Below are 22,348 nucleotides of genomic sequence, written 5' to 3' on the forward strand. Positions count from 1 at the left end.
GTTAATAATGAAAAGACAGTTTGGCTACCACTAGGCATTAACATAGAAAGCTGAATGGCTGAGGAATCACTGGTCTCAAAAATGCAGCCAAGTTCAGGGGGAAGGTGGGTTTTGTATGGACTAAAGAAGCATGTGGGAGGAGGAATGGCTAAAGGCTGTGCCTTTGCAGAAGACTGTGTGATGGAGGAAGGTCATTGGTTAAATAAAGAAACTGCCTTGGCCCTGATAGGTTAAAATTTAGATAGGCAGCGTAAACACAACAGAATGCTGGGAGGAAGAGGAAGTGAGCTCAGACGCCATACAGCTCTCTCCAGGGCAGACACGATGCAGTCAGCCACCAGGTCAGACATGCTGAATCTTTCCTGGTAAGCGCACCTCATGGTGCTACATAGATTATTAGAAATGGGTTAAGAGGCTGAAACTAATGGGCCAGGCAGTTTGTGTGTTGTTATTTCAGGTAAAGCTAGCCAGGCGGCTGGGAGCTGGGTGGCAGAAAGCAGCCTGCAGCTCCCACTACAACTGTGGTTTAGTTCTCAGTTCCCACATGGTTGCCCACAACTATCTGTAACTCAAGTTCTGGGGATACTGTTGCCCTCTTCTTACATCCTCAGTACCAGGTCCTCAAGTGGTACACATACATGCAAAGTAATGTTTAAAGAGAAGCACACCAGAATTAAAGTAGACTTGGTTTTCTCTCAAACAAATATTATGAGTCAAGCCAAAGTCAATAATCTTCTTCAGATTCCCCATGCATTGGTCCTCATGGACGATGTTAGTACTCGAGAAAGTCTCTCGCCAGCCAAATGAACAATCCAAGCATTTGTATATTTATTCAACGTGTTTCTTTCCTGTAAGTGACTTTGTAACTAAAGACAGTTTTGTTTCCTTTTATCTAGGAAGTTTTGTAGCTTCCTTTATAATATCAAGGAGATATTTGGCATCAAGAAAATCCTCTCAGTTGCACAAAATCAAAAATGGCATATAGTTGGCCAAGAGACCCAAATGACATTGACCCACAGGAAGATGGATATGATCACCAACACTTTTGCCATTCAAACCAGTGCCTTTCTTCCCACCAGGTCAAACTGGGCTTTGATGAGCTAGTGGAAGAGATCAATAATAAAAACCCACTGTGTAAGAGTGACAAAAAAGAAAGCCCCCTTTTCATGCTAGGCGCACCAAACTTGGCTTCAAAATGGCAATCCATCCACGGAGCACACCCAAGACACTTGAATGAATTCACTTCTCAGAACCCTGACTTCTCCCACTTTCAGTATGGAAAAACATCAGCCATTGGTTTTAATCCCACTGTATTGCCTACTCATCAGATCACAGATGAGGGAGACTCCAGGAGAAATCCCACCGAAACATATCACAGTGCTAAGGATACCAGGTTTAATACTCTAACTCAATCATCTACCGGCCTGGATAATCATAATTTACAAAGACAACCAGGAAATGAACATCATAACTGCCATAGAGAACTTGAAAGCAGCGTCCTCCCTCATTTTTCACCATACTCAATGGACTCCATACTCAATAGAGACAACAAAGGAAGTGGAGATGTGAGTCTCGTGGAACCTTCTCTGATGTCCCCTAACGACCCCCTTCTACCCGGGGCATGGGAGAGCACACTGCCGGAAAATGTGGAGGTATGTGCAATACACATGAACATGGAAACAATCGCTCAGGAAAGGATTGGATTCATTGATAATAAAGTTAAATAATCTCAAGTAGGAAAATCTATCAGTATTATTTAGAACATTTTATTTATTTCAAAAATTCCATGGTTTAAAATTAAAAATTATTGTAATAAAAAGTACACTTAACTTTCATTTTTCAAGTTCCCACTTCAACAAACTTATTAATATGTTGTATTAGTACAGTCTATGATAGTATGTTATATTAACATATGCTAGTACTTTTTAGCAGAGGGATTAGAGAGATGGCTCAGTGGTTAAGAACACTGACTGCTCTTCTAGAGGTCTTGAGTTCAATTTGCATAACTGGTTGCTGTAACCAACTATAATAGACTCCGATGCCCTCTTCAGGCATGCAGGTGTATATGCAGACAGAGCACTGATAGATATTTAATAAATAAATAATCTGTAAATGATAAATTTTAATGGATAAAAAATAGTTTGAAGTTTAGCTGATGACATTTACCTATTCTTTTTATTTTATGAAAGTACACATACATTTCATCGCATTTATCATTTGAGTCTCACTATGGTGATTTAAAATCTTATCTTTAACTGCAGAGGGAAATGTTCTTATACACAAAAGCTCCTATATTATTTGATTGGCAGGAAAGTTGCTTAGGAACCAGACAAAAGTAGGAAACAAAGTCATTTCTGTGCAATTGATGCTAATCCTTTCTTTGATTACTTTATGGTCACTGTAATAACCATAGAGTTCTTGTATCGTGTTTAAAGACTTCTCTGCTTATATTATTTAGGCAGCAATAAATCCAAAAGTAGACCATAAGAAAGAAGAAAGAGGAGGGTAGAGAGATGGCACATAAACTTGAAGACTTAAGATCCCCAGTAACCACATAAAAAGCTAGGCATGGTGGCATGAGTCTACAATCCCTATACTGCAGAGGCAAACAAAGGCAAATCTCTAGATGTCTAGTCATCCAGTCAAGCCAGATACATGACTTACAGGTTCAGTGAGTGACCATCAATAAAGGAGGTGAAGAACTGATGGAGGAAATCACCTAACATCTGTCTCTGACCTACACACATACACACACACACACACATACACAAAAACACACACTCATACACACATGATCATACACAAAACACACTCATACACAAAAACAAACATCCATGCACACTCATACCTACAAATATATACACACTCATACATACACATACACACACACTTATACATGCAAATATATATGCAAACATACATACATATGCACACCCACATATACACCCACAGAAACACAGAAGAAGGAAGTGGGGGAGAAATCTCTGCAGTTACAATATATAGGAGGAACCAAAAAGTTTTATTAAGTAATACCTTGGATAATACTTTGATATGTTGAACAGATAGAATTTAGGTTAATAAAAATAGATTTCTTGACTTTGGAGATGTGACTCAAACTGACCTGCTGATAAACAAATGGGAACAGGGTAAAACAATAGATATGAATGAAAGAATACCTAACTCTGCAAGAAGGTCATTGCATAAGAAATGCCATCTTAAATTATCTGAATGAAAACTGAGTATATCTTAAGAATATCTAATTCTTATCATGACAATACAGTAATCAGTATATTTTGTAGAAGGAGACTGCTCTTTCATTTCCCAGCTTCCTAGACCTGAAAAATCACACAGAAACTGTATTAATTACAACTGTTCAGCCTATTAGCACAGGCTTTTTATTAACTCATACATCTTAAATTAACCCATTTCTAGTAATCTGTGTATCACCACAAGGCTGTGGCTTACCCGGTAAGATTCTGATGTCTGTCTCTTTTGGCAGCTACATGGTATCTCCCTGACACTGCCTACTCTCTATATCTCTGTTCAGATTTCCCACATGGCTTTGCTCGCTAAACCATTGTCCAAAAAAGCTTTATCCATCAATCAATAAAAGTACCAAATATATAAAAGAACAGCCCACATCAAAATTTCCCTTCTGTTATAAATATTGTGAACATTAGACAAAGGTATAAAAGCTGATGAGTTCGGGCTTTGAGCAACAGTCAGGACAATACACAGAGTCCCTAAGAGCTGCCAGTAGCTGAGTCTGTGCCTGAAGGGCAGCTCCTTGCAGCTGTGCAGTCTGGTGGAGTTGGAGAGCAAAGCTGGGCAATCAGCTGCAGGTTCCAGAAGCAGCTTGGATTTGTTGGATGTTGTGTTTTCAAAGAGGAAGCTATGCAGTGGGTGGGTTCAGAAGTCTCTGGGGATTTATTATGTCTTGGATAAGTGTGGGGTTGTTATTTGGGATACTTGAGATAATATTGAGAAAATTTCTCAAGTTAGTTGAAAATAACTAATTATAGAGTCGAGGAAGCAATAAATTGCAAATAAATGCAAAATCATCCAAATATAGGCACATGACATTCAAATATTTAAAGTCAAAACAAGAGAAGAGTTTTACAAGGAGTTGGAAAGAGATTTCAGGAAGTGTGGCAACCATCTGATGGAGTAAAACTTCCCATCAGAGGGGTGGGAGTTAGAGACAGTGGAACTAGAGACAAAGGGAACCAGAGAATAGAACCAGAGGCAGTGGGATTCAGAGGCCATGTGAGTCAGAGTCACTGGACAGAGGCAGTGGGAGCCAGTTACTGTGAGTCAGAAACTGGGAGTCAGAGTTAGCGTGAGCCAGAGTCACAGGACAGAGGCAGTGGGAGTTGGAGACAGTGGGAGTCAGAGACAAGTGGAGTCAGAGATATTGGTAGCCAAGACAGTGGGATAATTTACTAATGAAATTATATTGAACCAAGAGATAAATAGAAAATCAAATAAAACTGAATAAGAGAAAAAGAAAAGGTAAAATTAAAAACACACATTAAAACATGTAAACATGATGACCTGAGATAAAATCATTTTCATAAGTATATTAAATACACATACACTGAAAAGTCCAAACAATAAACAGAAAATAATATACTAGATTTAAAGAACATAAAGGCATAATTGCTGTTAGAAAAATATTACCTTGACAGATATATTAAAAAGGAAAATATCCAAGGGTTTAACTCTCAGCCTGAAAAAGAAGATTGTTGTGTTTCTAATACCAGAAAATATGATTTAAGACAGTATTGCTAGAGTTAAAAGAAATCATGTTGTAATGGCAAAAGAGTCTGTCAGAAGGAGATAATAAATTTAATGTGTTCACAGTTGATAATAGAGCTTCCAAATATATAAGGCAAAGTAATTTAAAAACAGACACATATGCACCCTCTAACTGAAAGTTTAATTCATATATAATGAACATATTAGACATATGGCAACAAAGGCACTAAGACACGGAATGATGATTTCTTCATAGTTTCAAAAAGCTATCAACAATTCAAATGACTACCAGGAGGAAAGGGACCAAAGGAATGATGGGATAGTTACAAAATAGAATGCCAATGCCCAGTGGTTTAAACAATGGACTACTAGTAGATGACAACGAGAAGATGTTTACAAAGGATACATCAGTTAGTAGCAGAAGCCAAAAAACAAAAAAAGCATTTGTAAGTAATTTAGAAATCTAAATGTTGGTAATTACAAATGGGTGGGTAGCATAATCTAACAGAGATATGAGGAAACTTTTAAGAAGATAATATTGTCCCCTCTCCCTCTCCCCCCTCTTTCTCTGCCTCTCTCTCTTCCCCCTTCTCTTTCCCCTCGATAACCTATTAAATAAAAGCTATACCCACCAAAAAGAAGACAACATTGCTCAACATTTCCTTCGTTATTGATAATACTGATGCATGCATTCTTGAAAACTAAAATTGTATACCTAAGTTCTATATAATTTCTATATGTAAATATTTCTTTAATAGAATTCAAAAGGTAAAATTAAATCTAAACTGATTTTTAGAAGATAATAAAATTACATAACATGTTGATATTGTCTCTGTATTGAGCTGTATTAATTTAACAATTTTTTACTTCCAGACATTTGGTTGTTCCATTCAAATAGTTGAAGTACCTCAAGGGAGTAGCAAGAGCCTGGCCTCATTTTGTGACAAAGTAAGAAAGTGAGTATTGCTCTTTTAACAAGCTTTGAAGTTTTTTTGTCTAAATAAATGTCTCTAATTTTCAGTCCACTCAGTAATTAGTTCTGCATGCAAAATCCCTGCAGCTTGCTAATACAATAAAACAATTTTTCACAAACTGTCATTGATCGTCTTGATGACTGGCTTTTCTTTTTCCACTCAAACAAGTGCACTTCCCCATTGAAATTTTGATTGAAAGATACTTTCTCTATCAGAACTCCTTCTGTTCATTGGCAGTTTGATTTGCAGTGTATTTAAGGCTCATGTCATATTCATGACATAAATATTTGGGGCATTTGAGCTCAGGCCTAAATTGTCACAGGTTCACCTCCCACCAGGGATATTCTGTTCATGTGAGTGCCTTCCAGCAGTTGAGTCTTCTCTCAAGGGAAATGCCATGATGATGAACCAGCACATACATATTTCTCCACTGAAAATACCATTGCTCTCTAGAGAATTCCAGCAATGTCCTTGATCTCCTTGCCAATGTAAACATTAATATTATGATACAAAGGTGATTGCTTTTTTCATGTTGTTGCCCCTTATCTAGTGGGAATTTTTCTGTGCCTCTGAAAATTTAATACATTTTCTTTAGTCCTCTTGATTTTTATGTACTTGAAACTTTTGTCTTAAATAATAGAAATACATATTTCTTTAAAGGTTTGGCTTCCTATTAAGTGACAAAAGTAGATTAAAGATTTGAACCACTAACTAATTTAAAGGATATTTCTGTTCCTAAAATTTCTTCATTTATTTATATAAGTTGATATTTTAAAATAAAAAATAAAAATAATCTTAGAGATAGCTAAAATCAAAACCAAACAAAATATATCACTGACAATGACTTTGGAAAACACGCTCACACACACACAAAAACACACATGCATGCAAATATATATATGTATATATATATATATTATGCAAATATAGAAACTGTATAAAATATATGCAAAACTGTATAAAAGTTCAATTTTTCATTAATTTTTTGCTAATTTATGAAGTATAAATCTAAAGGATTCATTAGATTCTTAAATTGGAATCATTAAAGACAATAATACTGATACTTTCATTACTAAAACAAAGTTCAGCAGATAAGAGCATTTGCTACTCTTTCCGAGGGCCCAAGTATGACTTCTAGCACCCACATCAGGTGGTTCACAACCACCTGTTGTTCCTGCTCCAGGGAATCTGGTGCACTCTTATGTACCCATTTGTACGTGGACATACCCAATGTTAGTATTCGGTCATCCGTATTGCCCTGTCCTTGGGGTCCTGACAGGATATGTGCTCAGCAGCATCCACTAAGAGCACCCCCTGTGCAATCTGCTACCTTCTTTTCAAAAGGTTGGCCTTGCCCACCTCTTCTCTCTGTCTCTCTCTCTCTCTCTCTCTCTCTCTCTCTCTCTCTCTCTCTCTCTCCTTCTTTCTCTTTCTCTTCCATTACTCTTGTTTCCAGGGTCAGGTCTCTGGCTCCCTCTCTTAGCCCCCTCTCTGTCCCCTTCTCTGCCCCTTACCCCTCCTCTTCCAATAAACCTCCTATGTGAGCCTTGTTGCATAGCATGATTTCTTCCCACCATTTTTAAATAAATTACAATGCCCACGTATAGAGATGTGCATATACACATAATTTAAAATTTTTAATAAAAACATGTCTTCAAAGCTGTAATTTGGTAATTCCTACCTACATAATGTGAGCAACAGCTATCTTAATGCTCCACTGAAGGGAGCATTAACAATGCTTTCATTTTCTAGCATGCGGTTATTCTTAGATGATAAAATGTGGATGCTACAGTGACAGGGACGTGTCTTAGTGATTTTGTCAGTGACTAGTGCTGTGTGTTCCAAACTCTTAAAAAGCACTTTTCCCCATTGATTTCTTTTTAAGTAATCATGAGCACTAAAGCAACCAACCACATGGTAAGGTTGGTGTAGTGAAGAAATATGAATGATTGCATCTGTAGCTTAAGTGTCTGTGTGCATAATGATCCAATCTAAGCACAGTATTTCCTTAATAAGATATGTTAGAATTCACTCAGTGCTTTGAATTCTCAATTCAAAACTAAACAAGGAAAGAAGAAAATCAATTTGAAATATGAAGACCAAGTTTCACAAGACATTCTCCCAACCCACAATGAAATAGATCTGAATATCTTATTGTATTTATCTTTCTAATAATTAAATAAGGTTAGTTAAATGTGTTGAAGATATTCTTCATTTCTTGATTGGATTGTTTTGACATAATTTTGCAAATCTCATTTGAAAAGAAATACCACATGATTATGAAACATATTATAATTCCATAATGCACAAAAGAAGTCCCAGTTCACACTGAATGCCCTGCAAAGGTTAGGGAAGAATCAATCATGAGTATGTACTTTAAATTTAACTGCTCCCAATGGAAGAACCTGAAATTGTTCATGCACTGAACAGTATCTTGTTATATAAGTGCTAATATCTGAAGCAGAGAGAAGACAGGAAGCATCACTGTGCTGTACACCTCAAGGCCTGCCCTACACTGGCACACTTCTTCCAGCTGGAATCAGCATCTTAAAAGTTCCTCTACTTCTATAAAGTGCAATACAATCTGGGGACCAAGTGTTCAAAGACATGGGCATGTGAGACCATGGAGACTATTTTACATGAGCCAAGGATGAAGGATTCAAAGATTAATATAGAATCATATTTTTCCATTTAAGAAGTGTTTGGATGTCAGGAAAACCAACACAAATAAATACCAGCAAGATTTTGTTTCACCAGCGGAAGTATTTTGTATTTGTTGGCATCTTTGTAGTGTGTTCTACATATGGTATTAAACATGGGCCCACAGGGACCCGTCATGGCAATACAGACTGATCATTATGATGCTTTACATGACTTCAGAGTCCGTAAATCCTTTATGCCTTTCCTGTTTAACCCTCACACAAAGCCTTTGAAGTAGGTGGTAACAGTTCCTTTTGTGTGTACAAAGAGGCAAGTCAAACAGTGTGTCTCTGACTCCAAGATTCCAAAGCAGTAGCATGAGAATTCAAACTCAGACTGTTCCAAGCATTAACTTTTTAGCAATTCTTTGACTCCAATGTTTGCTAATTTTTCAACATGCACTCATATCTCGATTGTTTTTGTAAAATCCACAGCTTTAAAGATTTTAGAGAAACAGGGATGTTATAGATTAGACAACAACAAAAGAATCAAGATTCAAAGTGTACTTAAAGCTTTAGAGAACTAGGCATGTGCATGATCTGAGGGAGGAGCCATGACATCAGGACCAAAGTCAAAAGTAAGTCACCCTGCACTGGATGGATCCTCCTGTCTCCTGTTAGAAAGCACATTCTTAATAATTTTAATTGGAACATTCCCAAGAAGCCTAGGGATGTCTCTGTCCTTGTTCTTGGTTGTAATTTCTACCAAGCCAGCTTGAGTACATGTACCATGCCACAGAGCGAAGGTGGCTGCTTCTTGGTTTTCAGGGTTACAGATCCTGCTGCGGTTCTTTTTAATTAGGTGATAGTTTTCAAAAAAAAAAATAAAATGATGCAGATCATGTCCTAAGCCCTTTTTTTTTCTTTGTGTATACTTTTCAGAATAAGAAAATCATATAGTGCAAGTGACAATAATTCTAATTCTGGAAAAATCTGGGCAATCACTACGGTTTACCCATCCCAACTCTTCGAGGGCACCAAGTTTAGAGTAAATGTTTCTATTAACACGGCACAGACGCTTCATCTTCTGCCACAAGGTAAGAATACTCGCAAGCAGACACACAAATCTCAGTATCAGTAGACGCTCTGAAATCACTAAAGGAACCACCATTTGGTACTGTCTTACCCTGAAGGGAAGTAACAGGAAATCAGCCATGAGCTATTTATTGAAGACATCTGACTTGTGAACAGGGAGTCTCTTTACATAGCTCTCCAGAAATCTTTGTTTCCTTGCGATTGATAATAGCAGGTGGAGCAAATTTTTGGCACGATTAAAATAGATGGAATTTCTAAAGCTTTCAAGATGAAGATGATATATAAGTGAAAATGCCATTTCCTACCCAGCAGGAACAAGTACTTTGTTCAGGTTGATGAATAAATTGTGAGAAAGGAAGTGGGATGGCGACTGCCCCTACCGTGAGAATTTAAGAGCTCTGTGCCGCATACGCTATCCCAGTTGTCAATACAGTTGACTAAGAAGGAGCCCCTGGCTATGGTTCCAAGAAGTTTATATTATATCATTTTTACTAGGCATTTTCTTTTCTATTACTTGACGATTTCTTTAAAGTTATATAGAATGCTGGGTTGTTTTTTTTTTTTTGGTTTTGGTTTTGGGTTTTTGTTTTTGTTTTTTGTTGGTTGGTCTTTTATTTAGCAGAGCAATGGATGCTTACTAAACATCCAGCTGTGACTACATGGGTTATTACTCAACAATAGGCAAACATTTTCAGATACACAGTGGACTAGGAAGTGTTTTCACTGTTTAATGTTTGTACTGTCTTCCTCCTCGCTCTAGCTGAGGCTTGAGTAAGCACAGAGGATACAGACAGAGACCTGGTGTGTTGCTATACCAGTTAAGAATCTGGCTTTAAACCAACTCATGCTGACTGAAGCAGAAGAGAAAACATTTTTAAACAATATAAGCGTTTCTTATAGAGTTTAAGAGTAGGAATGTGTCAAAGACTTAGGGGTTAATTTGAAGCACAAATGCCGAAACTCAGAATTCCTTTAAAGCCCCAAGCTGGTCTCTCTGCGTCACTGTTTCCCACAGCTTGTTCTCTGCTGATTCACTCATTGCCTTGTTTCTCCAAAACAAGAAAAAAGGCCAAGCATTCAAGCATACACACTGTTTGTCCAATGACCTACAGTTTGTCCATCTCTCTTTTACATCGAGCTCCCAATATTCAAAAGCAGGATTATGTTTCTCCAGCCAATGGTGCTGCATTTTGATCTAATCAATACAGATTCTGAGTCCAGTTGCTTAAGTTGCTGGAGAATTAAGGGTTAAACAATGAGAGGAGCTGCATGAAGTGAGAGATGGCATGAAATGAAAAGAATGATTCTATCAAGGGCTACAAAAAATACAGGTATAAATCTACTTAAAGGCAGCCCTGGTATGTGTTTATTGACAATATGTGAATGAGGAACGTCACTTGATGATAAAGGCTTAAGGATAAAGATAGTGACTTCAGGTGCAGCCATACTAAATATGAGACATTCAACAGGCCACAAGCAACAGGTGACAGGAGACATTACTTCGCAAGAACTCAGTAGATAGTTTTCCGAAGCTCCACACTCTGGGTAACTAATTGCTTGGAACTGAAGGAATTCAGAAGTTCTTTGGGACCAGTTCTCTTTGGAACTTTCTCTTCTTGTAGTCTTCCTACAGACCTGCCAATATAAGCTAGGTTTCCTCACCCCACAGCTAGGCAAAACACTTACAAATATTGTACTAACTATCCATTACCTTTCCATGTGTAAGCTTCCTGTGATGAAACTTTAAGGCCTATCTTGACTCATAGTAAATCTTAGACTCTTTTGCTCCAATAAAACTAAAGTAGGGGAGAAAGAAGGTAGATAGTGGACTATGCAGTCTTACATAAGCATTAAGAGAATATTTGTAACTAAGTAATAATATGTATATGCTTCATGTAGCTCAGCACCTGCAGCCCTGACACCAGTAAAGTCAAACTGAGGTGTCTTTGGAGATTCTTTCTGTTGTTTACCAGAGTCCTTTGCCAAGAATTTTGTCAGTGGCCTCTTTTTGAGCTAACTTTAATCCATACCATCCTTTCAATATTCCCATGCCATAATATTATTAAGGACCCTCTGCCAGGACAATGTGTGGCCATCTGCCCTTCCCTCGTGACCTCTATAATTATTTTCTATAACACTTTCTTTAATGACAACTTGATCTACCATAAAAATCTAAATCTTAACTGTAGCATGTCTTGGTTTTATGGCAATAACACCAATTGTTAACCCGTTTTAGTCAAAGTTGTTTTTTCCCAACAAGAAGAAGAGGAAAAAGAAAAGGAAAAGATGACAAGGAGAAGGAGGAGGAGGAGGAGGAGGAGGAGGAGGAGGGAGAAGGAGAAGGAGAAAGGGAGGGGAGGGGGAGGGAGGAAGGAAGGGGAGGAGCAGAGGGGGAGGACGAGGAGGAGAGGAAGAGGATGAGGAGGATGACAAGGAGGAGAGGATGAGGAGGAGGAGGGAGAGGAAGAAGAGGAGGAAGAAAGAAGAGGAATAAGAAGAAGAGCAGAAGGAGGTGGTGGAGAAGGTGGTAAAGGAGGAGGGGGGAGGAGAAGGAGAAGGAGGAGGAGTAGGAGAGGAAGAGGAGGAGGAGGAGGAGGAGGAGGAGGAGGAGGAAGAAGAAGAAGAAGAAGAAGAAGAAGAAGAAGAAGAAGAAGAAGAAGAAGAAGAAGAAATACAATTATAAAATAAACCACAGTTAAATAAACAGAATTTCAGACAAAATTCCACTGGAAAATGCGGTTGGACATTTAAAATTGTCTACTAAAAATTCTTACTGGCTGAGTATTTGCAAAAATCAGCACTGCCTGCTTTCGGTGATTGCCTCACATTGAAAGTTCATTGACTCACACTAAAAATGCAGAGCATGAAACATTTAAAATATATTGACCACATTGATCTATTTTGTTTACATCAACCAAATGTCAGATTCACAAAGGGCAGAGACTATGCCATTAAAAACTTTTTGATAAGGAAGCTGAGCCCCATTGGTTGAAGAACATATTTATGTAAATGTACTAAAAAATAAAGTCTATATTATATCCATGATTTAGCATAAAACAAAGAACCACATTTTATGGTAGTAAAATTATCTTAATATCAAGTCAATAGCATATTATTTTTAAAAATATTATGTTTATTTTACTTTTATGTTTATATATGTGGGCAAAAGTGTATGTACCTGCAACATGTATGTGCAGTGCTGGCTGAGGCTAGAAGGGGTCACCATCTCCTCTAGAACTGAAGTTACATGTGTTTGTGATGCTCCAGATGTGGGGGATGAGAACCAAACTTGGGTTCATGCTAAGGCAGAAAGTTCTCCTTATCGCTGAGCCACCATTCCTGCCCAAACTTATCTTTTTCTTTTTTTTTTAAAGTTTCTTTTATTTTTTATTATGTATAGGGATGTTTTGCCTGCATGTTTGTCTATTACTGTGCATGCATCTGGTGCCCATGGAGAGAAAACACAACCTCGAATCTCCTAGAATAGGAGTTATAGACAATTGGGAACTGCCATGTAGGTTCTGAGAATTGAACTTGTGTCCTCTGGAAGAGCAGCCGGTACTCTTAACTGCAGAACCAGCTGTCTAGACTCCTAAGAATATCTTTTGTGCAGAGCCATAATGGATCAAACCATTATGTGTGAGAAGCACAATAACTAGTGTTGACATTTTCCATTCAGACAGAACTGAACTTAAAAATGACTGCAAGCACCTTTTATCTAAAATAACCATGAACCTAATAAATAGACAAATAAATGTGTTGTACTTTAATCCCCCTTGGTGTCTACAATGCTTCATAATGAGATTATCAGGTTTTGTGCTCAAAAGCTTCACAGTCAATGTTTCAGAAGCTCTACTCACTTTCATTCTTCACTTTTTTTCCAGCTAATTATCTTGTCAAAGACCTAATTGCTGAAATTTTGCTTTTATGTGCAAATGAGCAGCTTTTCCCCAATGCGTATCTTCTAAGAGTATGTGGCTCTGAAGAATTTTTACAGATGTAAGTATCTTATTAAAGTCAATTTTGGTTGCTATAATTTGTCAGTTTTAAGCAGCAAGGTTTTGTTTCATTGTATTTTAAAAAGACATCTTACAAACAGTATGTCTGTTGAGGATATGCTAATGGAATACCCTAGGCTTAGGTATCTGAGCTTGGTCTCTAAATGACAATGCTGTTGTGTGACATTTTGAAACCTTTGGGATGCAGTGTCTAGTCACTAGAGGGTTGGCATATTAGGGTTACACCCACTTGCAGTCCCTATCTACCTCTGCATCCTGATCCATTAGGACATTAGCACAAGCTCCCATCTAAACAAATAAAGCATCCTTGCCATGTTAGCATCCCTAACATGATGGGTGGCACACCCTAAAACCTTCCTCCTTTAGCCACTTCTGCACTTGCCCAAAGTCACAGAAAAGCAATTAGTATAGAAACCATGCTGGGGAAAGAACTCAGCGTCTCGCACTTGCAGCCCCGTAACATGAAGTTATGACTTATAAAGTAAATTTATCCGTTGTGGGAAGATTTGGAAATTGTGTGTATCATATAGGTGATCTTCCTTTTAATATTATTTTATATTATCATTTCTACTTATTTATAGATATAATGATTTATGTGTTATTATTTTATGTGTATGGGTGTTTCACCTCCATGAATGTCTGACTGTGTACCATGTGCATGTAACGCCTGTGGAGGCACGAAGGCAGCATCAGATCCCCTGGAATTGGAGGTACCAACAGCTGTGAGCTGAGATGAGGATGCTGACATTGAACCCAGGTCCTCTGGAAGAACAGCAAGATCTTTAAACTGCTAAGCAATCTCTCTATACCAAAAGAGAAGTTTGATAAGAACTGTGACTTGGGGTGACAAACTGATTCAGTTATCCTAGGATGATGATCCTCAGTGAAGGACACTTTCAGCTTTAAAACTTAGAAGCTATTGAATACTCTACCTGTAACAATGCTATTTGGGAAGATTACAATTTGGAGTATAAATTAGTTCTTTGGGAATATATAATGATTTTAAAATATAGGAATATTAAGATTAATAATAATAATAATATTTTTCATAAACAGTAAGTTGTTAGTTTATATTTATTTTATTTTTATGAATTTTATTATAAAATTTGCAAATCAAAACACACTCATATCAACCAGATAAAAAGTCTATGCATCTCACTGAACTTCTAGATAGCTGAAAGGCCATTTAAAAGCTGTGGGCTGGGTTTAGATTTTACACATTCAACTATCAAACTTATTTTTATGCATTTATCCACCACATACAGATGAAAGAGAGAGAGAGAGAGAGAGAGAGAGAGAGAGAGAGAGAGATGCAATGTAGACTTAAAACTATATAAATAATTAGCTTTATATCCTCTTTTCATCTTTGCATTCAGTTCTTCCTGTCCCCTGCTATGAACTCCTGTGAACTACTCCCCAGTCAGAATGGCTATCATCAAGAAATCCCAAATGTGGGAAGAGACAAAGAAAGAAAGGAACCCTTATTCACTGTTGTGCAAGTTAATACAACCAGTGTGGAAGTCACTGTGAAGACTTTGCACAAATTTAAAATGATAATGACCACATGGTTCAGTTGTTTCACTTCTGGGAATATAACCAGAGAACTCCATAGCCTACTGTAGAGATATTTCACCTCCATATTTATTGCTGCTTTATTATGACAGATATTAATTTAAGTCAACCAAATTGTACATCAACAGATTAATAAATAATGATAATTTGGTACACACACACATATAAATCCTATTCAACTCCAAATAAGAAGGTAATCACAAAATTTGCAGGAAAATGAATGGACCTAGGAGGTATACTATTAATAGTGGTCAAATGTCCTAGAAAGAAAAATACAGCAATTGCCTCCTCATCTGCAGATTCTAGCCAATAGCATATGAACATGCGTAAACAAATGTTCTTGCAGGAACAGTACACAGAAAAAAACCCAGTAAGTTTTAAACACTTTTAAAATAATTTAGACAATTCACTAAAACAACCTGAAGCCTACTATGAATTTAAACTTTAAATATTTATTTAGTTTTTTTAAAAAACCATTTTCAGTTATCACAACAAGCCACTCGCTTGTCGTTCCTTAGGGACCAGCCTTGAAAACACAAGGCAGCTTTAAGAAAAGATAAATACTTCTCTGTAATAGAGCATAAAGGCTCAAATATTTTGCAGTCATGTTTTTCCTTTGTGTTTGTGCATGATTATGAATTTTACGAACATCCCATGAGACTAAAAAGCATTCTGTTTGAGAGTTCCATTTGGTCCTTGTTCTAACACAAATGCACTAGAAAATACATCGGAGATGAATCACACCCATTCCAATAATCCGTGGTACCAGATTAAATGGGAGTGACTCCTGGAACTTCTTATTTGAATTTTTGTGTTATGAGTTATAACAATAATTGTCATATTGTAATCATGATTGCTTTGCTACACAACAAAAATAAGCATTATTTATCTGTTTGAGACACACTCAACAACTAGGCTGGTGCTTTCCCTCAGCCTATGATTGTAATTTATATTCAATTCAACTTCAATAAAATGTTATAGTTTATTTGATTTCATTATGACCCCTATCAAAAAAATGTCTCCTGAATACATAAACCTCTAAACTCATGCCTGGTCTTCAATGCTAAAAAATGAGATCAAAGAACATGAAATAACTTCAAATATCTGCACCAAATTTTAGCAGCAGGAAATATAACACAGGAAACTGCATCACCAAAGAGGTAGAACTTCGAGAATGTGTGATGCAGAATGATTTTAAGGGTACATTCTTTTTTAAAAACTGTTTCCAATAAGTAAAGCAACCATAAATACCTGAGTTGTTGTCTCATTGAAGTGTTACTCAGAATATCTTACATGCTTTCATGTTAATATGATTTTTGTTATGCACAGCAAAATGGGTTTTTAATATTTTTGTAGTCATCTAATTGTCTTAAAATTTCAGCTGATCAGGCTAGACTAGTGAGGAAGTTACAGAGTGTTTGCATGACTTAATTATTTATTAGCTCCTTAAAAATAATTGAGGGACTAAAATACTCAAAGTAGTATGTGTATGTGTGTGTGAGCATATATACCATTATTTGAGTTGCAGTTTGCCAATATTGATATAATTATGTTTAACATTCAGATAGTATTACCATTCTTTAGAATATCGAAGGAAATATAGATATGCGGTTTAAATTTCATTTTTTAGTTAATCACCATATCATTTTTCTAAAGAGTATCTCTATAGAATGTAGAAATCTGCTGATGATGTTCCCTGGGGAGTTGGAGAAATGGCCCATGGATGAAGTGCTTGTAGAAGCATATGAACCAGAGTTTATACCCCTGGCACCAGAGCTCATACCCTTAGCACCCAAGTTCTTTATGGGGATGTGGTCCTGTTGTCCCAGTGCATTCTGACCAGCATGTCTAGCTGAAATGATGAGTTTCCAGTTCAGTGAGAGGCTCTGTCTCAAAAGTGCTGAAGAGAGTGACTGAGGATTAACCTCTGGCTCACACATACCTGTGTTGTTAGCCATACCTGCATACACACTTGCACATAGAGTTCACATGAAAAGAAATGTTTTCTACCGATAGAACACGTGTAACATGCAGTAAGTTAATTATGAAATAAGAAATACTTTAGACCTTCATACTGACACTCTTATTTGTCTGGATTATTCTATTTGATAAAATTGCAATGGTAGAATTACATCTGTCAGTAAGTCCTAATCGCTTGCTTTGTGTTGTCTAGACATCTAAGTCTTGGAACATATTTAGGAGATAGTTATTATAGTGCCCTACTTTATACATGGGAACATTCAATCTTTCTTCCAGGCCATACAGAGCTAGAATAAACAGTAAATTCAAACTGATATTTGCTTGAACTGCTCTGACTTTCCACTGTAAAACACTTGATTGGAATTCAGGAAAGAAACAGTAATAGTCTTTTGTGCTGTGGTCATCAGAAAAATACACACAATTTTGCAGGGGTTGGGAAGAGTAGAGACAGAGGGTCAGAGTTGCCCATTCCCACAGTACTAAAAATGACATTTACAAATGTTTGATCAGCGAATTAAAATACACAGATGGCTCCAACACAATCCCTGCCATCTTCCTGGCCCTAGTATGAGTATCATTATAAGACTGGAAATCAACAGACTGCAGGTTGGGGGAAGCAGGTGAACAGCAAGAACTGAAAGCAGTGCACAGAAAAGTCAATGACCAACTTCTACTGAAGAATGAACACCCAGGCAGGCACTCAGTGATCGATAGTCTCAACAGCCTCAAAATATGTAAAATGCACTAATAGTTTGTTCTTTCAAATAACCACCAACCGACCAAAACAGGCTCAAGAAAGTAGTTCGCAATTCAAATGGACAAGGATACTAAAAAAGTTTAAAATAAGAAACACACATTTACACAACTAATTATTATTTTTTTAATGAAATATATTAAAATACTGAGGCAGTTCAGTAAAATAATTGGTATCATTCACAAAGTTGTTAAGATGTAAACGGATGCAGCAGGAGCTGAAGGAAATTTGGTCCAAAATTAAAATTCAACTAAAGACTTTATAACGTCTTTAATCTGTTAAGCAATTTGCTTCTACAACTTGTCTTTTTAAAGACCTTGTCTCGTGTCTATTAAGCCAGCCTTGAACTTGCTGTGTTGTCCCATTAGCTTTTGATCTTCCTGCCTCTCCCTCTGAAATGCTGGGAGTGCACACATATGCCAATCTCTTGCACTCAGGTTACAAGGGGTCAATAGGACCAGGGAGGGCTTTATGCACATCAGGTAAACACCTACAGTCTGGGCTATATCCTCAAGCCTTTGCTTTTATAAATATTACTAAAAAAATTCATAGATTCACAAAAATCTTTGGCTACAATGATATTTGGTATATCTTAGTATCCCATGAAGGGAAAATGTAAAATAGCTAGATTTCCATATTACTTAAAATAAATGCAATGCATCTCTTGAGACATAATTTAATAAAAAATATAGCATTCATTAATGATTTTAAGATAGTAATATAAATGATATAAACTCATGTGTTGTAAATTATAAAAGCAAAAGTGCCTTGATTTACATTTTTCTTTAACTATAAAGTATGGGATCTGTATTAGACTAGTTATACTGAAAAAAAAACTATTAAACATATAATTATTCATTTTTCTTTATAAACATTTTATAGGATGTTTAACATTTTTTTTCTGGAATTTAAGGAAATAAAAGTGTAAAAAGAATCTTCCATGACAATGTAACTGAAAGTGGTACACCCAGCACAGTGGTAGTTGTCTGTCAGCTAAGCATTCGAGAAGCTGATCTTGATTATGAGTTCTAGGCAAGGCTGAGATTCACAGCAAGACTGTCATAAACAAACAAAACCCCTAGAGTAGTTGGGAGGTTAAGAGTAAGAGATGCAGCTCTTGTAGAAGATATGAGTTTGCTGCCCAGCACCCATATTGTTTGCCTCCAAACTACCACTAAGTCCAGCTCTGGGGATCCAGTACCCTCTTCTGGCCTCCATAGGCATCTGTCCTCATGTTTACACACAGATAGGCACAGACACACATAATTCAGAATGAAATGAAAATGAATAAGAGGAATTAAATGTGGTCCACCAAGTACCAAAATCGTGAAAGACCAGTGAAAGGCAGACACAAAACATTGATCAGATTTCAAAGTAAGTTCAGTAACACAACTCTCAGGGAAACAGACATTTAGGAAAAGTAGTGCTATTAATCAAATTGGAGATGGGTTGAGAATTTCAGAACTGAAGGGCATGTAATATGTAGTGATAATGAATCTGATTGTAGAAAAACTGGAAGTGTAACATGAAGGGACCAGTTTGTTGGGGTTTATGTCCTGCCCAGTTCCCTACAGCCGGCAAGCACCAAAGAAAAATAACACAGAAGACTCCATAAGATTATAAACTGATTGGCCCATTAGCTCAGGCTTTCTATTAGCTCTTGTAGCTTATATTAACCCATTATTCTTATCTATGTTAGCCACATGGCTCAGTACCTTTCTCAGTGGGGCAGCTCACATGTTGCTTCTTTGCTTGTCTAGGCTGGAATGGGAGGAATGGGCTTCCTCCTTCCTAGAATTCTCCTGTTCTCATCTCCCTACCTTTACTTCCTGTCTGGTTGACACGCCTATACTTCCTGCCTGGCCAATCAGCATTTATTCAAAATAAACAGATTGACAGAATACAGACAATTCTCCCGCACCAAGGGAAACTGGAAGGAATTGTGGAAGTAGTTTAGTTCATTTGTTCTAATAAAAGTACATATATCTTCCATGCAAAATACGCTGGGTGTTTATTTTACAAACCTCTTTTTCCATTTTACATACCAACCCCAGTTCCTCTTCCTTCTCCTTCTCCCGCCCCCCTTCCCCAACTCATCTTCCATCTACTCCTGAGAGGAGGTAAGGCCTCCTTTAGGGAATCAACAAAGTCTGGCATACTACATTGAAGCAGGATCAAATCCATCCCCTCGTATTTGGCTGAGCAAGGTATCCCATCTTAGGGAATGGGCTCTGAAAAGCCAGTTCATGCACCAGGATAAAGAAGTACTGGTCCCACTGCTGTTCTGAAAACATAAACATTATGGAGTGGCTAAATCAAGCTGGCACCCGCATTATTTCACGTACTAAAGATCCGCTCTCCTATGGGAAACACCGGTTTTAAAGAACTGAATCATTAGGGAAAGTGGAAAAGAAAGACCTTAAGGACATATATATCCAAACAGTAGCAGGAAGAAGAGGTCAGAAAACTGAAGGAAACCTGACAAAATCCACAGGATAGCTAAGAAAACACGAGGAAAGAGAACACTCTGAATATCATGTGATATACCACCAAATGCTGAAAACAAAGATTGTGTGAGTGAAACAGCACTACATTTGGCTACTTAGAAGTTATTTATTGACATAAATAAGATGAATATCAGTGCAGTTGGAGCCGCAAGGTTTCAGTTCATTAAGGACATAAGGTAAAGAGACTGGGACTATGGCTCAGGGGCTAAGAGCACCAGATGCCTTTGCAGAGGACCCAGGTTCAGTTCACAGCACTAGCATGGCAACTTACATCTGTCTCTAACACTAGTGCCCAGGGAACCAAGCACACTTTCTGGCCTCTTTGGGCAACACACAGGTGCGCGCGCGCACACACACACACAATGCACATAAATATAAGTAGGAAAATATTCATATATGTTTAAAAATTACTAATTACGGAGTGGAAATAAGTATGCAAAACACCATCTGAGAAATAAGGTTGGGGCAAAAAGGCCAGACAATATGGTGGCTTAGATGCAAAGGATAATCTAAAGTTTTGCAAGTGCATACAGGAGGCATCTAAGAAATGTTCATGAGTTGACATGAAAGGACTAAGGGAACAGAAAACTAAAGGCACAAATAGACTACTCTGAACTGAACTCAAGGGCAGGAGGAGGATGGTGAGATGGGATACAGGAGATGGAAGAGGAAGCTGCAGAATTCTGAAGAGGAATTATACTTCTTGCTGTGAAAGACTGAAAGTTCCAGCAAGTGTAAACAAAAATGCATGTTCATTAATAGCCACAAAGATGACTATGTCATGGAGAAACAAAAGCTCTTCCCAACTCGGGAAAGCTTAAGAAAAAGAGACCAAAATAGGAAAAACAGTAAAGACACCAAATTCCCCTCGTGTGGCTAGAACTTTCATATTGTGTTACTGTATTTTAAATGTCATTGTAAATTTCTGCTTACATCCATTTTTTTTTTAATTTCCAGGGTAAGTAAATAAATATCATCAAAACAAACCTTTTACATAATGGGAAACGCTATCATTCCTTTCTGTTGACACAGCAAACTATCCTCTGCTGATGTCAAATCTATTAATCCCTTGAAAATGAGATTTTATATAATATGCTGTATTATAAATAGAAAATAAATTCAAGGTCTATAACAGAAACTTCTTCAGGTTTATTACAATTTCATACAAACTTTACATAAAATATTTAGTAATGTGAAACATGGAATCATGGAACCAGCCAAATAACATCAGAATGAAGAAGAAGTACAACTGAGAGACAGAAATCATTTGGATCATTCATAAAACATTAAATTCCTCACCACCTTTCTGCTCGTTGGCCTCCAGTACAATAACCATGGAGAGAGGTCTCCTCGGTAACCCACTTCGTGCAGCTTCCTCCAGTGGGCTGGCACCATCTGACTCTCCAGTTGCAGCCTGCAGTCAGAAACAGGAGTTTCTCTCATGCTTGAGCGTAGGAAGGTATAGACACCTGGAGCTTGATGAGCTATCCCCTACTTAACTGCATTTGTCTTCCTTTTGGGGTGATGACCATTACACCTTCATTTCAGCTTGACCCCTCTCACACATGCTATTCACAACTAAGAAGAATGACACTAACACAGTGTTAACCGCTGTCTGGAGGCCCAGCATCTACAAGCAATACAAGTTTTTCTTAGCATGAATCTATGTTTTTTTTTTCTCTCAAAGACCTTGTGGTCTTACTTTCTAATCAATTTATAAATAATTCTTCTCAGTCGCTACTGTGTGAAACAATAAAATTGGCTCTGTACAAGAGCTTTTGCTGAATAAATCATGGCTTCTCACTCAATAGGAAACCACTAGTAACTCCCATGAAGAAATTGAATGTTCTTTTTTTTTCTTAAATTCCATGGTCAACTTTGTCTTAATTTAAACAAAACAATCCAAACTTTGTTTATTGTTTAATTTACTTTACTGTTGTCGAGGATTGATAGAACCCATAAGATTACATTAATATATATATATATATATATATATATATATATATATATGGAAAGAAAATGAAATCCTATAGTAACTGGAAGTCATTTT

At 37.2% G+C, this 22,348-nt stretch overlaps 1 protein-coding gene across 3 annotated transcripts in view; it reads left to right on the forward strand.

Moving 5' to 3' along the window:
• Positions 1-974: 974 nt before the first annotated feature.
• Positions 975-22,348, forward strand: part of Pik3c2g (phosphatidylinositol-4-phosphate 3-kinase catalytic subunit type 2 gamma) — a 314,439-nt gene continuing 293,065 nt past the window's right edge. For all 3 annotated transcript variants that reach the window (XM_041640636.1, XM_041640645.1, XM_041640651.1), the window contains exons 1-4: positions 975-1,652; positions 5,632-5,714; positions 9,314-9,468; positions 13,351-13,465. In XM_041640636.1, coding sequence (XP_041496570.1) covers positions 975-1,652; positions 5,632-5,714; positions 9,314-9,468; positions 13,351-13,465 — 1,031 coding nt within the window. The remainder of the gene's footprint in view (positions 1,653-5,631; positions 5,715-9,313; positions 9,469-13,350; positions 13,466-22,348) is intronic.

Source organism: Microtus oregoni, unplaced genomic scaffold (assembly GCF_018167655.1).
Source record: "Microtus oregoni isolate MIOR12 unplaced genomic scaffold, Mior012 000002F_ref0000024, whole genome shotgun sequence".
NCBI lineage: Eukaryota > Metazoa > Chordata > Mammalia > Rodentia > Cricetidae > Microtus > Microtus oregoni.